Below are 15,004 nucleotides of genomic sequence, written 5' to 3'. Positions count from 1 at the left end.
TAGGTAGCCACAGCACATGCCCACCCAGTAGATAGGTAGCCACAGCACATGCCCCCTAGTAGATAGGTAGACACAGCACATGCCCCCTGATAGGTAGCCATAGCACATGCCCTCCAGGAGATAGGTAGCCACAGCACATGCTCCCCAGTAGATAAGTAAACACAGCACATGCCTTCCCCAGTGGATAGGTAGCTACAGCACATGCCCCCCAGTAGATAGGTAGCCACAGTACATGCCCCCCAGTTGATAGGTAGCCACAGCACATGCTCCCAGTATAAAGGTAGCCACAGCACATGGTCCCCAGTAGATGGGTAGCCACAGCACATGCCCGCCCAGTAGATAGGTAGCCACAGCACATGCCCCCTAGTAGATAGGTAGCCACAGCACATGCTCCCCAGTAGATAGGTAGCCACAGCACATGCTCCCCAGTAGATAAGTAACCACAGCACATGCCTTCCCCAGTAGATAGGTAGCCACAGCACATGCTCCCCAGTAGATAGGTAGCCACAGCACATGCTTCCCAGTAGATAGGTAGCCACAGCACATGCCCCAGTAGATAAGTAGCTATAGAAAAAATTAATGCAGCTGCCCCTCCCCCAGGACTCACCACACACTGCTGGCAGGGAGCCAGGTAATGTAAAATAAACTTTTGTAAACTACTAAAATCATTCAGAGTGCTGACAAAGGGATTTTAAAATTAGCACAGCAAAGGCTATTGGAACCTGTCAATGGCTGAAAATTACGTTTAATGGCTTTTCTCAGATTTTATCATAATAACACAGTCCACATTTAATGTGAAATGTATTATTTTTAACTTGTACTCTTATCAAATGTGTAATTCTGAGTATGTGACCTTCTCTTAAAGCTGTCGTTCTGCTTGTATTACAGGAGTCTGGCCAATAACAACCTGCAGTCTCTTCCGAAAGATGTCTTCAAAGGATTGGACTCGCTAACAAATGTGTAAGACGAGATTGTAATAATTTGCTAAATAATTTGCAAAAATTAGAGCACAAACAGAGCACTGCACTGCAATGCGCAGACGAGAGAAGCTATTCATAAGAAGAATTTGCAAATGTAACTAAAATTTACAAGTGTTCCTTAAAACTGTTAAGCAACATCTTACCAGGACCCAAAATTATAATGTATCCTATAAAGTGCTGGTCTCTTTGTATTGGTAAGAGACTCCCTATGGCTATGGGTTCCTTATGGATCCTGAGCCCAGGGTGCAACAACTGTTAACTTGCCTGCCCAAGTTGCAGCTTTAGGCCCCCTGAACACAATCATGTGCAGTATATAGAAAATGGGACGTATGTTGAACCAGCCCCATAGACTGCGCACTTTTAAGAGGAATGAAGTTCTTGCATTATATCAGAATATAATGCAAGGACTGCAGCGCCAAAACTGTATTAACTGTTACAGTACTGGAAATGCATTCTGTGCAATATATTCTGATACAATGCAAAGACCTCCATCATCTACATGGGCAGTAGATAGAGAATGGAGCTAGTGTGGCATATCCATTTACTGGAAGAGGAACTGAGTTGCAGTTACCATACCTGGTCTCTACATACAGAATGGAGCTATTTGGGCATCTCCATACACATTTGTAGGAACTAAGTTGTAGTTACCAGAACTGGCCACTACATAGAGAATGGAGCTATTTGTGCATCTCCATTCACTGAAATAGGAGCTGAGCTGCAGTTACCAAGCCTGGCCACTACACAGAGAATGGAGCTATTTTGGGATCTCCATTCTCTGTGTTTCTTTAGGAAACCAAAAAAGTTAAACCAAAAAAATACCTAAAAGAACAAGAGTAAAAGGTCCCATATTGTCTCGAGTGTGGTCTAGGATTTGGAAAGACTGTTTTGCACTGGAAAATCCGATATCCTCTAGACTAAAGCCTTAATTCCCAGAGGAAATATCCAGTTACATTTTATATTCTCCATGAAGAGTTTACTCCAGACACAAATGGAAATCCCTTATTAATTTCACGCCTGGAGAGTTCCGGGCAGAGGCCGTCACATGAGAAAGACTATCATGGGATAAATATCGGTATTAAAGGGATGTGGATGCTCTGCTGCAGTCTGCGGCTGAGGAGGGGATATCCTATACACTGTATTTCAATTATACATTGAGTCAATACTAAACAGGAGCAACTTCATTTAAGAAAATAAGGTTCAATACTATTTTAAAAAGGGGGTTTCTGATTTCACTGGAAAATCCCTGAGAAGGGGTAAAGTAAAAAAAAAGTAAAGTGAAAAAAAACTCTCATCCTGCTCCTCTTCCTTGTAACTTTGGTGCTGTTCTGTTCTTTCCATTCGTGCTCAGCCTCTAGTGGCCACCCCGGGTAATCACTGACCCCAGCAAACACCTAAGCAACATGGATGACGTCACATGTGGCCACTAATGTCAGTGATTGGCTGCAGAAGTCTCAGGAGTATCATCACTTTTATCACAAGCGATAACTTGATTATGGGTGGGGTCACCGTGATGGGACCATGAGTATGTGAAAATATGGAGCTGCTGGTCGCACATGTGCCTTGCTGTTCTCGGCTACTTCCATCACTGCCATAGATAGTGAATATAGTAGTAGCTCACAAGGTCGTCTGCTGCTCCATCCATTTGGGGTGCAAGGCAACGAACAGTAAATTATTCCCTATCCTAGGGATAGATTGTGAATAGAATACCCCTTTAAGGTACCTCCCATAACTACCTTAAAAATACAATAGTGTTTCCTACTGTCTCATTACCTTTAAGGGAATGTGCTACTTCCCATTCATGTTACACCAGTGTTACAGGCCTGACATACTCTTGGTTTTTAGAGCGCCAAGTCTAAACACATAGCCAGCACCCATCATTGTGCTGAACCAAAACTGTACCGTTCCTTCCGACCCCTGGCTGGATTATTGGTGGTTGTGTATATAAGCCAGGATCTTCTAGGCTTAGGAAGTCCATAGTAGTTTGAGTAAACTTGATCCATATTTGTCTAGTTAAGTGTGGACTAGAAAGCAGGCCTAACTCTTACAATTATTCCTGATAGCCAGTTATAGTGTTTCTAAGAGGTCCTTAGAGAATGCTATAAAAGAAGGAAAGGAGAGCAACACACCTCCAACAACACAACGTCCGTCTCAATAAGGACCACTGCCCATGGCTGCTGTAGCGGATTGGCCTAAGCGGTCATGTAGAGTAGTTGGAGCTCCATTGCTTCAGCTCTGGTTAGTTAAACGAATGTGTAAGGGGGTTCTCCAGTCACAATAAGTTGGGTAGGGCATAAATTGCCGATTAGTAGGTTCCCAGTTGTGGGACCGCCATGTGTCAGAACGACGATCCAATGTTTCCTCAAGTGGGTCCCACATTTGTGTTGCTCTTCTATTCATCTCTATGGCTCTGATGGGGATAGCCAATCATCAGGTGGATAAGAAATAACGTGCTTTGATTGGACACCAGAATAACGGGAGTGGAATGCAACGGCCTTGAATTATAAGAAGTCCCACGATTGTTATACTTTGGGGAATTCAGATAATTCGGAGAGGTGCTGGGTCCTCTTTGTATGAATTTGCTTCCGCTTCTCAGTCTTCAGACATCATCAGGAGCAATTTTATTTTCTACAATCTTTAAGTTGTATCCGTTTTGTATTTCAGAGACCTACGGGGGAACTCGTTTCATTGTGACTGTAAATTGAAATGGCTGGTAGAATGGCTCGATAAAACCAATGCGACAGTGGAGCAGATTTATTGTGAAAGCCCTCCAGAATACAAAGGACGCAAAATCAACAGCCTGTCCGCTAAAGATTTTGATTGCATAACTACAGGTAAATGTAACGTTAAAAAGGAATTTTCTACGGTTTAGGGATACGGAGATTTCAAAGAACACGGTGATGTCACACTAGAGGGATAATACACATTGATATGTCGTAGGAAAAGTGACATAATAAAACAGGGTTAGGGTACATTCACACGAACCTCAGAGAGCTGGAGTGGAGGAGGGATGAGAGGGATGAGGGAGTGTGGCTCTTCCCCTCTCCATAGAGCAGTGCAGGACCGGCGCGGAAACATAAAATATAGGATATGTGCATGCTCACCGTACCGTGACCAGCCATAGGCTTCAATGGAGACTGGTATCTGGCTGCCAATGGTGAACCCCATATTGGTAGCCATTACGTTCCTGTGAATGAGCCTTTAATGTCATAGTACAGTACAGATAATATATCATAGTATATCATAGTAACTTTGAACCCTCTGCACCTCTCATAGCGGCGTCCCCCTTTCCAGCAGTACAGCGGGTGTTGTAACCCTGCCCTCTAGCGATAACTTGGCCTTGATATTTGTGTCATGCCTACAGGTTTGCAATGCTAGTATAGTCCACGTGTAGTAAACGCAAAGTTCCCCTTTAAATATTATCTTGTCGAATCTCTATTAGACTTGCCATGGTTTGCCAAGTGCTGGATTACAGAATTGCTGTGTTATAATATCAGTCGTATGGGAACGATCCCAGGATTTGTGAGATACTGATCACAGCTGCTCATTTAAATGTGTCATAAAAAAATTCTTACTTTGTATTTTTGTGCCAAAATAAAGATTGTCCTGAAATAAACATCAGAGGACAGTTTATCCAGCTTATATTTATGTGGTTTTTGTGGCTTTTTTTTTCCAACACCAGCTGAATAAAATCCCATTTAATTTCCATAATTCAGGATTTAATAGTAGAGACATTTACCACCAAGGACCAAACGGTAATCTCTAGTGACATAAGATCAGAATAATTGATGGTAACTTATTTTGGTTGTTTCTACTCTAGTTTTATGTTGTGTACATTCCTATGTCATTTCTGAATATTTTAAATGGACTCTACCACCTCCATCAGGTATCATAATCTTTTGAAAGCATGTTGTAGAGAAGTGCACTAAGATTTTCGACATATCTTTTTTTTAGTCCTGAACATTCTGCCATTTCCAAGATATTCCCTGTTAAGTATTGTAATGTAGCAGTAAGCGCACCCATTTCGTGTACTCAGCACCTACTATTCCTGCCTAAATCAATCTGCTCCTGGTCTTGTCCTGTGCTTCTGCAAATCAAAATTTCCTGCTTACCTTATGGAAAGAGAGCTGATCCAGAAAGGAATATCAGTGCTTCGGGTGCTAAGGACACAGTCTGGGTGCACCAACTGTCTCATTAGCATATGGATTTTAATTTCTCTAAAACTCCATGATAGACGGATAAAATAAAAGTATTCTTGACATCATAGTGCATTCATCTATAACATGCTGCCAACAGACTATAATACTTAGGGCAGTGGTGGCGAACCTATGGCACAGGTGCCAGAGGCGGCACTCAGAGCCCTGTCTGTGGGCACCCGGGCCATTGCCCCAGCACAGCAGACAGGACTCAAAGAATCTTCCTGCAGTTCCAAGCAACTTAAAAGATGCTGCTTTTAGTCATATTTTGATACCTACTTCGCTACTTGGGACTGTAGGAAGAGGGAGAATGTATAAGCAGGTCGAAATTATCTTTGGGGGACCTCCTGCTGGCCCCTAGATTCTCTGTGAACAGACACCGGAAAGAAGCTAAAATGATGCAAATTTTCCATCTTTCTGCTGTGTTGCTGTCCTTAGGAGGCCAATTTGATTGTTGACGAACAGGGAGCAGTAAGTTAGTGCTTTAGTTTTTGGTTGGCACCTCACGATAAATAAGGGGGGTTTTGGGTTGCTTTTTGGGCACTCTGCCGCTAAAAGGTTTGCCATCACTGACTTAGGGTGTTGGTAGACTCCCTTTAAGCTTTAAAGAGGACCTGTCACCCTCAGAAATGTCACGAGGAGCTGCTTACTAAAGTAAGCAGGTCCTAGTGTTAAAACTGATGCAGTAGTGTTACACTGATAGCGTTATCAGAAACCTCCAATAACGCTAACAAACACTGCTGTGCTGTACAATAGAAACGCCGAACCGCTCTCAAAATGGTTCGGCGTATTCATGAGGGACGGGATTAGGGGCGGTGGCCTATGGCCTATGGAGTGAGCATGAATACGCCAGACCACTTTGAGAGTGTGCAGTGCAGCAGTGTTTGTTTGCGTTATCACAGGTTTCCAATAACGCTATAATTGTGTCTATTTTAGCACTGGGAGATGCTTACTTTAGTAACATATCCTAGTGCCGTTTTTGAGGGTGACAGGTCCTCTTTAAGCCATAAACTTTGACCAATCTGCAGACAGTGGGAAGAGTTGGTATGCCTGCACTGCTTTCTGCTGGAAAACTGGCATAGACAATACCTGAAATCTCCTCCAGGACAAACCTGGTCTATAAAGTCTGGCGGAGGTTGCAACCAAATCTAAGACCAGAGCTTCTCAGTAGATCCGGGCAGTGGCCTTGATAAATCCCCCCCCCCTCCCTCCATAGTCTAAACAGGAGCAGTATGCTGTCCTTGGAATTCGCAGATACTGAGCATATTGAGAAAAAAATGTGTTGAGTAAACAAGCCTTAATATTACATTATGGTGAGCAAGTAATAATTAAGTTTACTTTCTCTGCACTAGTGTCGAAATCTTTGTCTTCGTTTAATACAAAATTACCATCACTGACAGACATTCCCAAAACTGAAATGTATTTAATATATATATAAGTCTTTTATATGGTGCCTATAACCAGGGCTGGCGTAAGTGGACGGCAAATCACGCATTTGCCAAGGCCCCCCTGTCCTAAAGGGGCCCCCTGCTTGTGGACTTTTGTAGGCAGAGGATGTATTGCTCCCCTAATACCCCTTGTTTGAATACCCGGGTGAAGATGCTTATCACCTATCTCCTGTCTCTATATCTATCATCTATCTGTCTAGCTATCCATCTCCTATAATTTGTCTATCATCCATCTATAAATCTTTATCATCTATCATATTTATCTTCTATCATCCATCTCCCTGTCATCTGTCGATCTCCTATAACATTCTCCTACAGTCCCATATTACAGATACTTACCATACTACTGTGTGTAACTACAAAGTGTTATTATTTTTTTTGAATCAAAGCTTTTTTTATTAAACATTTTTAACATTTTTACATACATTTTCCCTTTATCCGCCCACCCCACTGTCCGGACAATATACATATCAAACATTACCCCTTCAGGATTTAATACATATACATGTAATGCCTATACATTTTTTGTTAACATGTTATACACCAATTTTGTACATATTCATACACATTTACAGGAATGCTGTAAGTGGGTTACGGAGTAAATAAGCTGTCGGTAGACCAGGGGTGTCTATCCACTGCCCCCATATGTATTCAAACTTCGTGTTTGCCTTCCTCTTGCAATAGACCCCTTTTTCAAGTCTGATTATATTGTTCATTTTCTTGATATACGTTTCTAGATCAGGAGCCTCGCGACGCAACCAGTACATGGCTATGAGTTTCCTAGCTAGGTATAACATTCTACTGACTCCTATCAATGTACCATCTGATAAGCTGTCGCTTTCTATGTATCCCAGCACGCAGACCAGGGGAGTTTTTTGTAGGACCAATCCAAACACCCGCTCAATGAGCTTTAATACATCTTTCCAAAATTGCCCTATTCTCTGACAGTCCCACATCATGTGCATTAGGTGAGCACCTTCTCTCCCACACCTAGGGCAGCAGTCATCCCCACGAAGCCCTGTCCTGAGCAACCACTGCGGTGTGCGATACACCCTGTGTAGTAAATATAATTGTGACAATCGATGTGCCTCACACAGCGCCAGTGAGGGTGCTTTCTCCAATATATCCGCCCACTGCTCTTCTGAAATTGGGCCTATGTCCTCCTCCCATTTAGTCTGAATGGTAAGGGGATTCTGTTTATGATATTCCTCTAACAGTATAGTATATATTCTGGAGATGAACCCTTTGGTTCCATCTGTGGCTGTCAGCTCATCCATAATCTCATGGCTATTAATGTGTACTGCCTCCCCTCTATGTTGCATTTCCAAGGCATGTCTAAGTTGGAGGTACTGATAAAATAACCCTTGTGGAAGGTTGTACTCCTCCCGAAGACTTTCAAATGTTTTAACCACACTTCCTTCGTACAATTGAGTAAGAGCATGGATACCCTTGGACTCCCATCTCCTAAAGCCCTCAAGCCGCATTATTTCTCCCAGACCTGGGTTTCTCCATAGTGGAGTGAATAATGTGTAACCCTCTACTCGCAAGACTCCTTTAATTTTCTGCCAGGCTTTGCTCATCAGCGTCATTGTTGGAATATGGTCTGGTGGCCTACCCTGCGCTCCCAATTCCAGGATGTATAGTGGAGGTCTCCCCCCTCCCAGATGTCTTAAAAGCTTTTCAGAAGTACCCCGACTAGTGTCCGGTCCCCATCCCTTGAGATGCTGAAGCTGTGCAGCCAGGAAATATAGCCATGAGTTAGGCACCGCCAGTCCCCCCTGAGTTTTGGCCCTTTGTAGAGTCTCCAGTTTTTGCGCCATATCAAGGCTCTAAATAGCTTTGTTATTTTAGTAAACATCTGTACTGGAATCCACACTGGTGAATTATACAGTATATATAAGAATTGAGGCATGAGCACCATCTTACATAGATTCGTTCTCCCTATAACTGATAGAGGGCGTTTGCACCAAGCGTCTACCTTTACATTTGACCTAACTACTAGTGGTTCCATGTTAAGAGCTACATAATCCTGCACCCTTGGTGATATCCAGATGCCTAAATATTTAAATTTGGGAACCGTTTGTATTTGATGTAGAACCACTTCATCTGGCATGGGGCCCAGTGGCATCATCACTGATTTATGCCAATTTATGGTCAGTCCAGAGTACTGGCCAAATTCGGATAGTATGCTCATAATGGGCCCCAATGACCTATCTACTTCCCTAACAAACAGTAACATGTCATCAGCATACAATGCGATGCGTTCTTCCACTTCCCCGTATTTGAAGCCTTGGATGTTTGTGGAAGCTCTTATCAGGCATGCCAGTGGCTCGATAGCCAGAGCAAAGAGGAATGGGGACAGCGGACACCCCTGCCTAGTGCCTCTATGAAGCGAGAAGGGTGAGGACAAAAGCCCATTGGCCCTTATTTGTGCCCTGGGGGCCTCGTATAACATTTGTACCCACTTTATATATCTTGGCCCTAGCCCCATTCTTTTCATGACCGCCCAGAGGAAAGGCCATTCAACGCTGTCGAATGCCTTGGCGGCATCCAATGATAAGATGGCTCTGGAGCCCTCCCCCTCCTGCTGCATTTGTATATTAAGGAACAGCCGTCTAATGTTTATAGCTGTAGATTTGCCCGGCATGAATCCCGTTTGGTCTTCATGAACCAAATCAAGAATGACCCCCAGCAATCTATTGGCTAGTGCCTTGGCTATCAGTTTTACGTCAGTGCACAATAAGGAGATTGGACGATAGGACTCCGGTTGTAGCAGGTCCTTATCCGGTTTGGGCAGGACTACTATTATTGCATCCCTCATTGGAATCTGGGAATTTGCCTATTTCTTCTGCCACCTTGAAAACTTCTAGTAGTTCCGGTAGTAAAAGGGACCCATATGTCTTGTATACCTCCCCCGGGAGACCATCCGCCCCTGGTGCCTTTTCATTCGGGAATGCCTTTAACGCCGTCTCTAGTTCCTCTAGGGTGAGAGGGCCATCTAAAGTGTTCCTCTGGTCATCAGTTAGTACCGGTAGGGTCACTGTATCTAAAAAGGCCTCCACCCCACTAATGTTATCCCCTAATTTCGATGAATATGTGTCCTCATAAAAGTTCCTAAGTGTCTCTAAAATGTCTTTGTCAGTGTGGACTTCCAGACCTTGCGTGTTTTGAAGTGCTTGAATATGTGATGAGTCCTTTTGCGCCTTAATAACTGAAGCTAACAATTTCCCTGTACCCTCACCCCCTTCGAAATACTTTTGTTGTACAAAGAATTTCTTTGCTTCTGTGGTCGCCAATGTATGTGTTTTCAGTAATTCCTGCGCTTCTAACCAATCCTTTTGTTTTGCCTCTGACCCAATATTTACATATTCCCTCTCTGTATCTTGTACCCTCTCCTGTAGGGCCTGCAGATACTCTTTTTGTTTGATTTTATGCGCAATTATGCGTCTGTTGAAGCAGTCCCTTACATGCGATTTGAGAGCATCCCACATTACCAGCCAGGAGGCCGATCCATGGTTAATCTGGAGGAACTCCTCAATTTCCCCAGGCAATGTATCCGAAGGACGCAGGATGTGAATCCAGAATGGGTTACGTTTCCATGGGTGCCGCCATCCCCCCGTGTCTGCAGCCATTTTGAGCGTAACCAACACGGGGGAATGGTCGGACACACTTCTAGGGGTATATTCAACATCTTCTGTCATCGCTATCATTTTATCATTACCTATCGCCAGGTCTATTCTTGATAATGAATTGTGGGAACTGGAATAACAAGAATATTTCTTAGTTGTGGGATATTTATACCTCCACATATCCTCCATACCCACCTCCCTCAACAATTTGGCCAGGACCGTATTCGGGCTATTTGGGGAGATGCTACCACGATGATATTTGTCTAAATACGGGTTTAAATAGTTGTTGAAGTCCCCAATAATTAATATGGGTAACTCCGGGGACTCTGCCGCCAAAGCCAATGCTCTATTTAAGATGCTCACCGCAAAGGGAGGCGGGATGTAAACTGCTATAATATACATTTCCTTATGATATAATTTGCATCTGAGAGCTATGAATCTCCCCTCAGAGTCAACAGTGCATTTTATACTTTGAAAGGGTATTGACTTGTGTATTAAAATACTTACACCCCTTGAGTGTGAGGTAAATGTGGAGTGATAATTAGCACCAACCCAGCCACGGCCCAAATGTGTCCCAGTAGTGTCTGTTAAATGCGTCTCAGAGAGACAAAACACAGCTGGTTGGTATTGTTTCAGGGCAGTAAATACGGCATATCTTTTGGCAGAGTCCCCCAGTCCCCTCGTATTCCATGCAATTATTTTCAGTTTAACCACCATCGTATTTCCATACTTTCCTAAGTGTATAAGCGTACAAGTTATCCTTATGCATATTTCCGGACCTAACATAAACCCCCAACTTTACATACACACATAAACCCCCGTGCCGTTGGCACAACCTGGGGAAAAAAAAGTAGTAGCTATAGCCAACATTTCTCATTTTGTTTTCTTACTTAACAGTGTTATAATCAAAGAGTCACTGCCCGCTGAGCTTACTCGAATAGGCAATGCACCCCATCCCGGGGATCATGCCCTCCATAGGACCATTTCAACTTGGTTACCGTTATAAAAGTGCCTTTCATGGGTTTGTCAGTCCCGCCTAGGACTTCGCCTGTGTAACTCCTGCTCATGTGCATCCAACCAGGTAGTAGCTTCTGCAGGCGAATTGAAAAAATGGGTAGCTAGTAGAGCAATCACCCGCAATTTAGCTGGGTAAAACATAGAATATTGCAATTCCAATTGCCTTAGCCGACTCTTGACCCCGTGGAATGTTGCCCTCCGTTTTTGCACCTCTGCTGAGAAGTCGGGGAAGAAGGATATACGGCTGCCATTAATTTGTATTTTCTCTTTTTCTCTTGCTTTACGTAGAATAATGTCCCGATCTCTATAATGCAATATGCGGATAAGGACTGGACGTGGGGAATTCCCCGGTGGCAGTGGTCTTGATGGGACTCTGTGAGCCCTCTCCACCGCAAACAGTGGTGTTAAGGTTTCGCGCCCAAATGTGGACAGCAGCCATTGCTCAAAATACTCATTGGGGTTACGGCCTTCCACCTTCTCAGGGACCCCTATCAGCCGAACATTATTCCTCCTCAGCCTGTTCTCCATGTTGTCCTGCTTTGCTAGGACCGCCGCTAAGGTGGATTGCATGTGGGATGCGTCACGTCTTACAGACGGCAGCTGATCCTCTACTTCTCCCACTCTGCCTTCTAAGGCCCCCACTCTTTCTGACACTTGTTGCACATCATGTCTGATAATGGTGAGGTCTTCTTTCACTCCTCCTACCAGCATTGTAAGGGAGGCTATAACATTATTGCAGCTATGCACTGCATTGAGCACTTCCTGTAATGTGGGTTCTGTCTCTTTAGTAACCTGTGCAATGGCTGCAGCGGCTGGGATATCATTTACACGTGGTCCTCTATGTGGTTTAGGTGTATCTGGGGCCTTGGACCTAGTAGCGGGCGCCATGTTTGCTGCTGGGGATGGCAGTGTCGGCCAGTCATTGCTTTCAGCCTCACCTCCATCCTCTGTAGACATCCGTGCCGTCGGCCCGTTAGATCCTATCTGCCCATTGCTGCGGGATCAATGGCGCCTCCGCTCCCCGCCTTCTGGGTGCCTTGCGCCGCTTCCTCCGGCACCTCCTTAGTCCGTTTTTTGCTGCTGCTGCCAGCCATCCGCGCTGCTCCTTAGCTCCCTTCAGCAGTCCGGTCCTCACAGAGGGCACCCCCGGTTCTAATAAGGTGCAATTCAGGATAAATTAACGGGTGCCCAGCGGGAGCTCCTCAGCGTGCGTCCTCTCACATCTCCGGCCAAGCCACGCCCCCCACAAAGTGTTATTATTGTGCAGGACTAAAGGAGCCTCTTACTGACTGTGACTGTTCATAAAATAGCTTTATTTTGGGGCCCCACCAGGGCCTTGTCTATAACAAAAATCTAAATGGAATGATCAATACAGACACTGACCCAGCAGGGGGAGCTGTGATATATGTCCGTGTCAGGTGGCCAAACCTGGTTATTGGGTCTGCTCATCTCTACTGAAGCTTATATAGTGCCCTACATCATCCAGTTTTTACACGTGGAGTGATTTGAGATCTAGTAGAGGTCCCCTGGTAGATGAGATCTTTAGTTCCCAGGGAAGATTTGCCATCTCCAGGAACACCTGGCAGCAGTTTTCTACCCTCTAAAAACTCATGATTCAGGACACATGGCAAAACCAAGAAATATTGTATGTCCTTCGGGTAGGCACAGCTGGTGGTCAGCCTTTGTGCCATTGTCTCTGTTATTCGATGCCCATAAAATTTTCAGTACACCGGCTCGTAGTCTGTCTATGGAATTGTAATAAATTCTTAACTTTATTTGCAAATTGTATGTTTTACAGAATTTGCCTTGTACAAATCCTTGCCCTACCAGTCCCTGTCAGTGGACACCTTCACCTACATGAATGATGAGTATGTGGTCATCGCCCAACCATTTACTGGCAAATGTGTCTTCTTGGAGTGGGACCACGTGGAGATGTCTTTCAGGAATTATGATAACATCACAGGTATTCTCAATGTCCAGCTAATAATGAAAACATTTGTTCTATAAACGCTTATGATTGGTCTCTAATCCAAACTCCTTCTGATATCCTAGGCACCTCCACCGTGGTCTGCAAACCTATTGTCATCGAGAAGCAACTCTATGTCATAGTGGCCCAACTCTTCGGTGGTTCTCATATCTACAAGAGAGATATTTTTGCAAACAAGTTTATCAAGATTCAAGACATCGAGGTTATTAAAATCCGGAAACCTAACGACATTGAGACTTTCCGAATAGATGACAACTGGTATTTTGTGGTTGCAGATAGCTCGAAAGCTGGTTGCACTACCATTTACAAGTGGAATGGAAATGGATTTTATTCCCACCAGTCAGTACACATGTGGTATCGAGATACAGACGTGGAATACCTTGAGATTGCCAACAAGCCACATCTCATTTTGTCTAGCAGCTCGCAACGTCCAATCATTTACCAGTGGAACAAGAAGTACAACAACTTCTCAAAGCATGCCGAGATACCAGACACAGAGGACGTCTATGCCGTCAAGCACTTTTCCACCAAGGACGACGTCTACCTTTGCCTAACTCGATTCATTGGGGATTCTAGAGTTATCAAATGGGAAGGAGGTTCGGTCATTTCCGATATCCAGAGGATGCCATCTCGTGGGTCTATGGTCTTCCAGCCTTTAGAGATCAACAACCACAAGTATGCCATCCTGGGCAGCGATTATTCCTTCACCCAAGTGTTTCACTGGGATGCCGAGAAGGGAAAATTTGTCAAATTCCAAGAGTTAAACATCCAAGCCCCCAGGTCCTTCACACATGTGTCCATAGACAAACACGACTTCCTGTTTGCCTCGAGTTTTAAGGGGGCGACGCAAATATATGAACATGTTATAATAGACCTGAGCGCATGACCACTGAAATAAATGCATTAAAGACATTCTAACCCGGACAGTATGAACTAAATGCATGATAACTCCATCTCCTGACGTGATTCTGGATCACCGGCTTCAGAAGCCCGGGAGGCCAGAACAGAAGCATTGCTTGATCCTCCTTCATTAATTTGTCATGTATAGTGGTTTTGAGAATTGTACTTTTTCTAAAAAAAAAAAACTATAAAATCTTGATAGATAACTGGCCTTTGCATTAACAGTTTGTACATATTTGTGCATATGTCCATCCCAGAAGAGATATATAAATAATGTTACTATTCCGTTTATTTATTCACCTGTTGGAGAGAAAACTGCCAAATAAAATGTTTACATTTTGTGTCTTCCAAGTATCATATTCATTTCACTGATTTTTGGGACAGCTTCAGGGAGGAGAAGCTTTAATCTGCCATAGAGTGAGTAGTGGCTGTACTGAGTATTGCAGTTTTGTCCCATACAAGTAAAATTAGATCTCTAAGAATAGGCCATTGATATTGTGATCTCTGTAAGCCCTTTAAGAGAAACTCACATCTATAATAGACGCATAGCTGATTTCAAAATTCTGTTGGTAACTTTACAGTGGTCTTTGATTTATCTCAAAGAAGAGATCCCAATCTAATAGGGCAGTGGTCCCCAAACCCGTCTGCATGCTAATCCCCTCCTCCATTGCCCCCAACTAAGATAGTTTTCTGTAGTCCCCACTTATAGTTTCCCTTTTCTGTAGTCCCCTACTTATAGTTTCCCCTTTTCTGTAGTCCCCTCTTTATAGTGCCCCCTTCTGTAGCCCCATCCTTATAGTTTCCTCTTTTCTGTAGTCCCCTTTTTATAGTGCACCCTTCTGTAGCCCCA

At 43.9% G+C, this 15,004-nt stretch overlaps 1 protein-coding gene across 2 annotated transcripts in view; it reads left to right on the top strand.

The window, feature by feature from the left end:
- The window catches only part of LGI1 (leucine rich glioma inactivated 1), a 36,348-nt gene extending 21,849 nt beyond the window's left edge, over window positions 1–14,499 (top strand). For both annotated transcript variants that reach the window (XM_072131030.1, XM_072131029.1), the window contains 4 exons: window positions 889–960; window positions 3,642–3,811; window positions 13,066–13,230; window positions 13,320–14,499. In XM_072131030.1, coding sequence (XP_071987131.1) covers window positions 889–960; window positions 3,642–3,811; window positions 13,066–13,230; window positions 13,320–14,140 — 1,228 coding nt within the window. In that variant the 3' untranslated portion in view covers window positions 14,141–14,499. The remainder of the gene's footprint in view (window positions 1–888; window positions 961–3,641; window positions 3,812–13,065; window positions 13,231–13,319) is intronic.
- The last annotated feature ends 505 nt before the right edge of the window (window positions 14,500–15,004 follow it).

The sequence above is a fragment of the Engystomops pustulosus genome, chromosome 11 (assembly GCF_040894005.1).
Source record: "Engystomops pustulosus chromosome 11, aEngPut4.maternal, whole genome shotgun sequence".
Lineage (NCBI taxonomy): Eukaryota > Metazoa > Chordata > Amphibia > Anura > Leptodactylidae > Engystomops > Engystomops pustulosus.
This window is presented reverse-complemented; position numbering and strand designations above follow the sequence as displayed.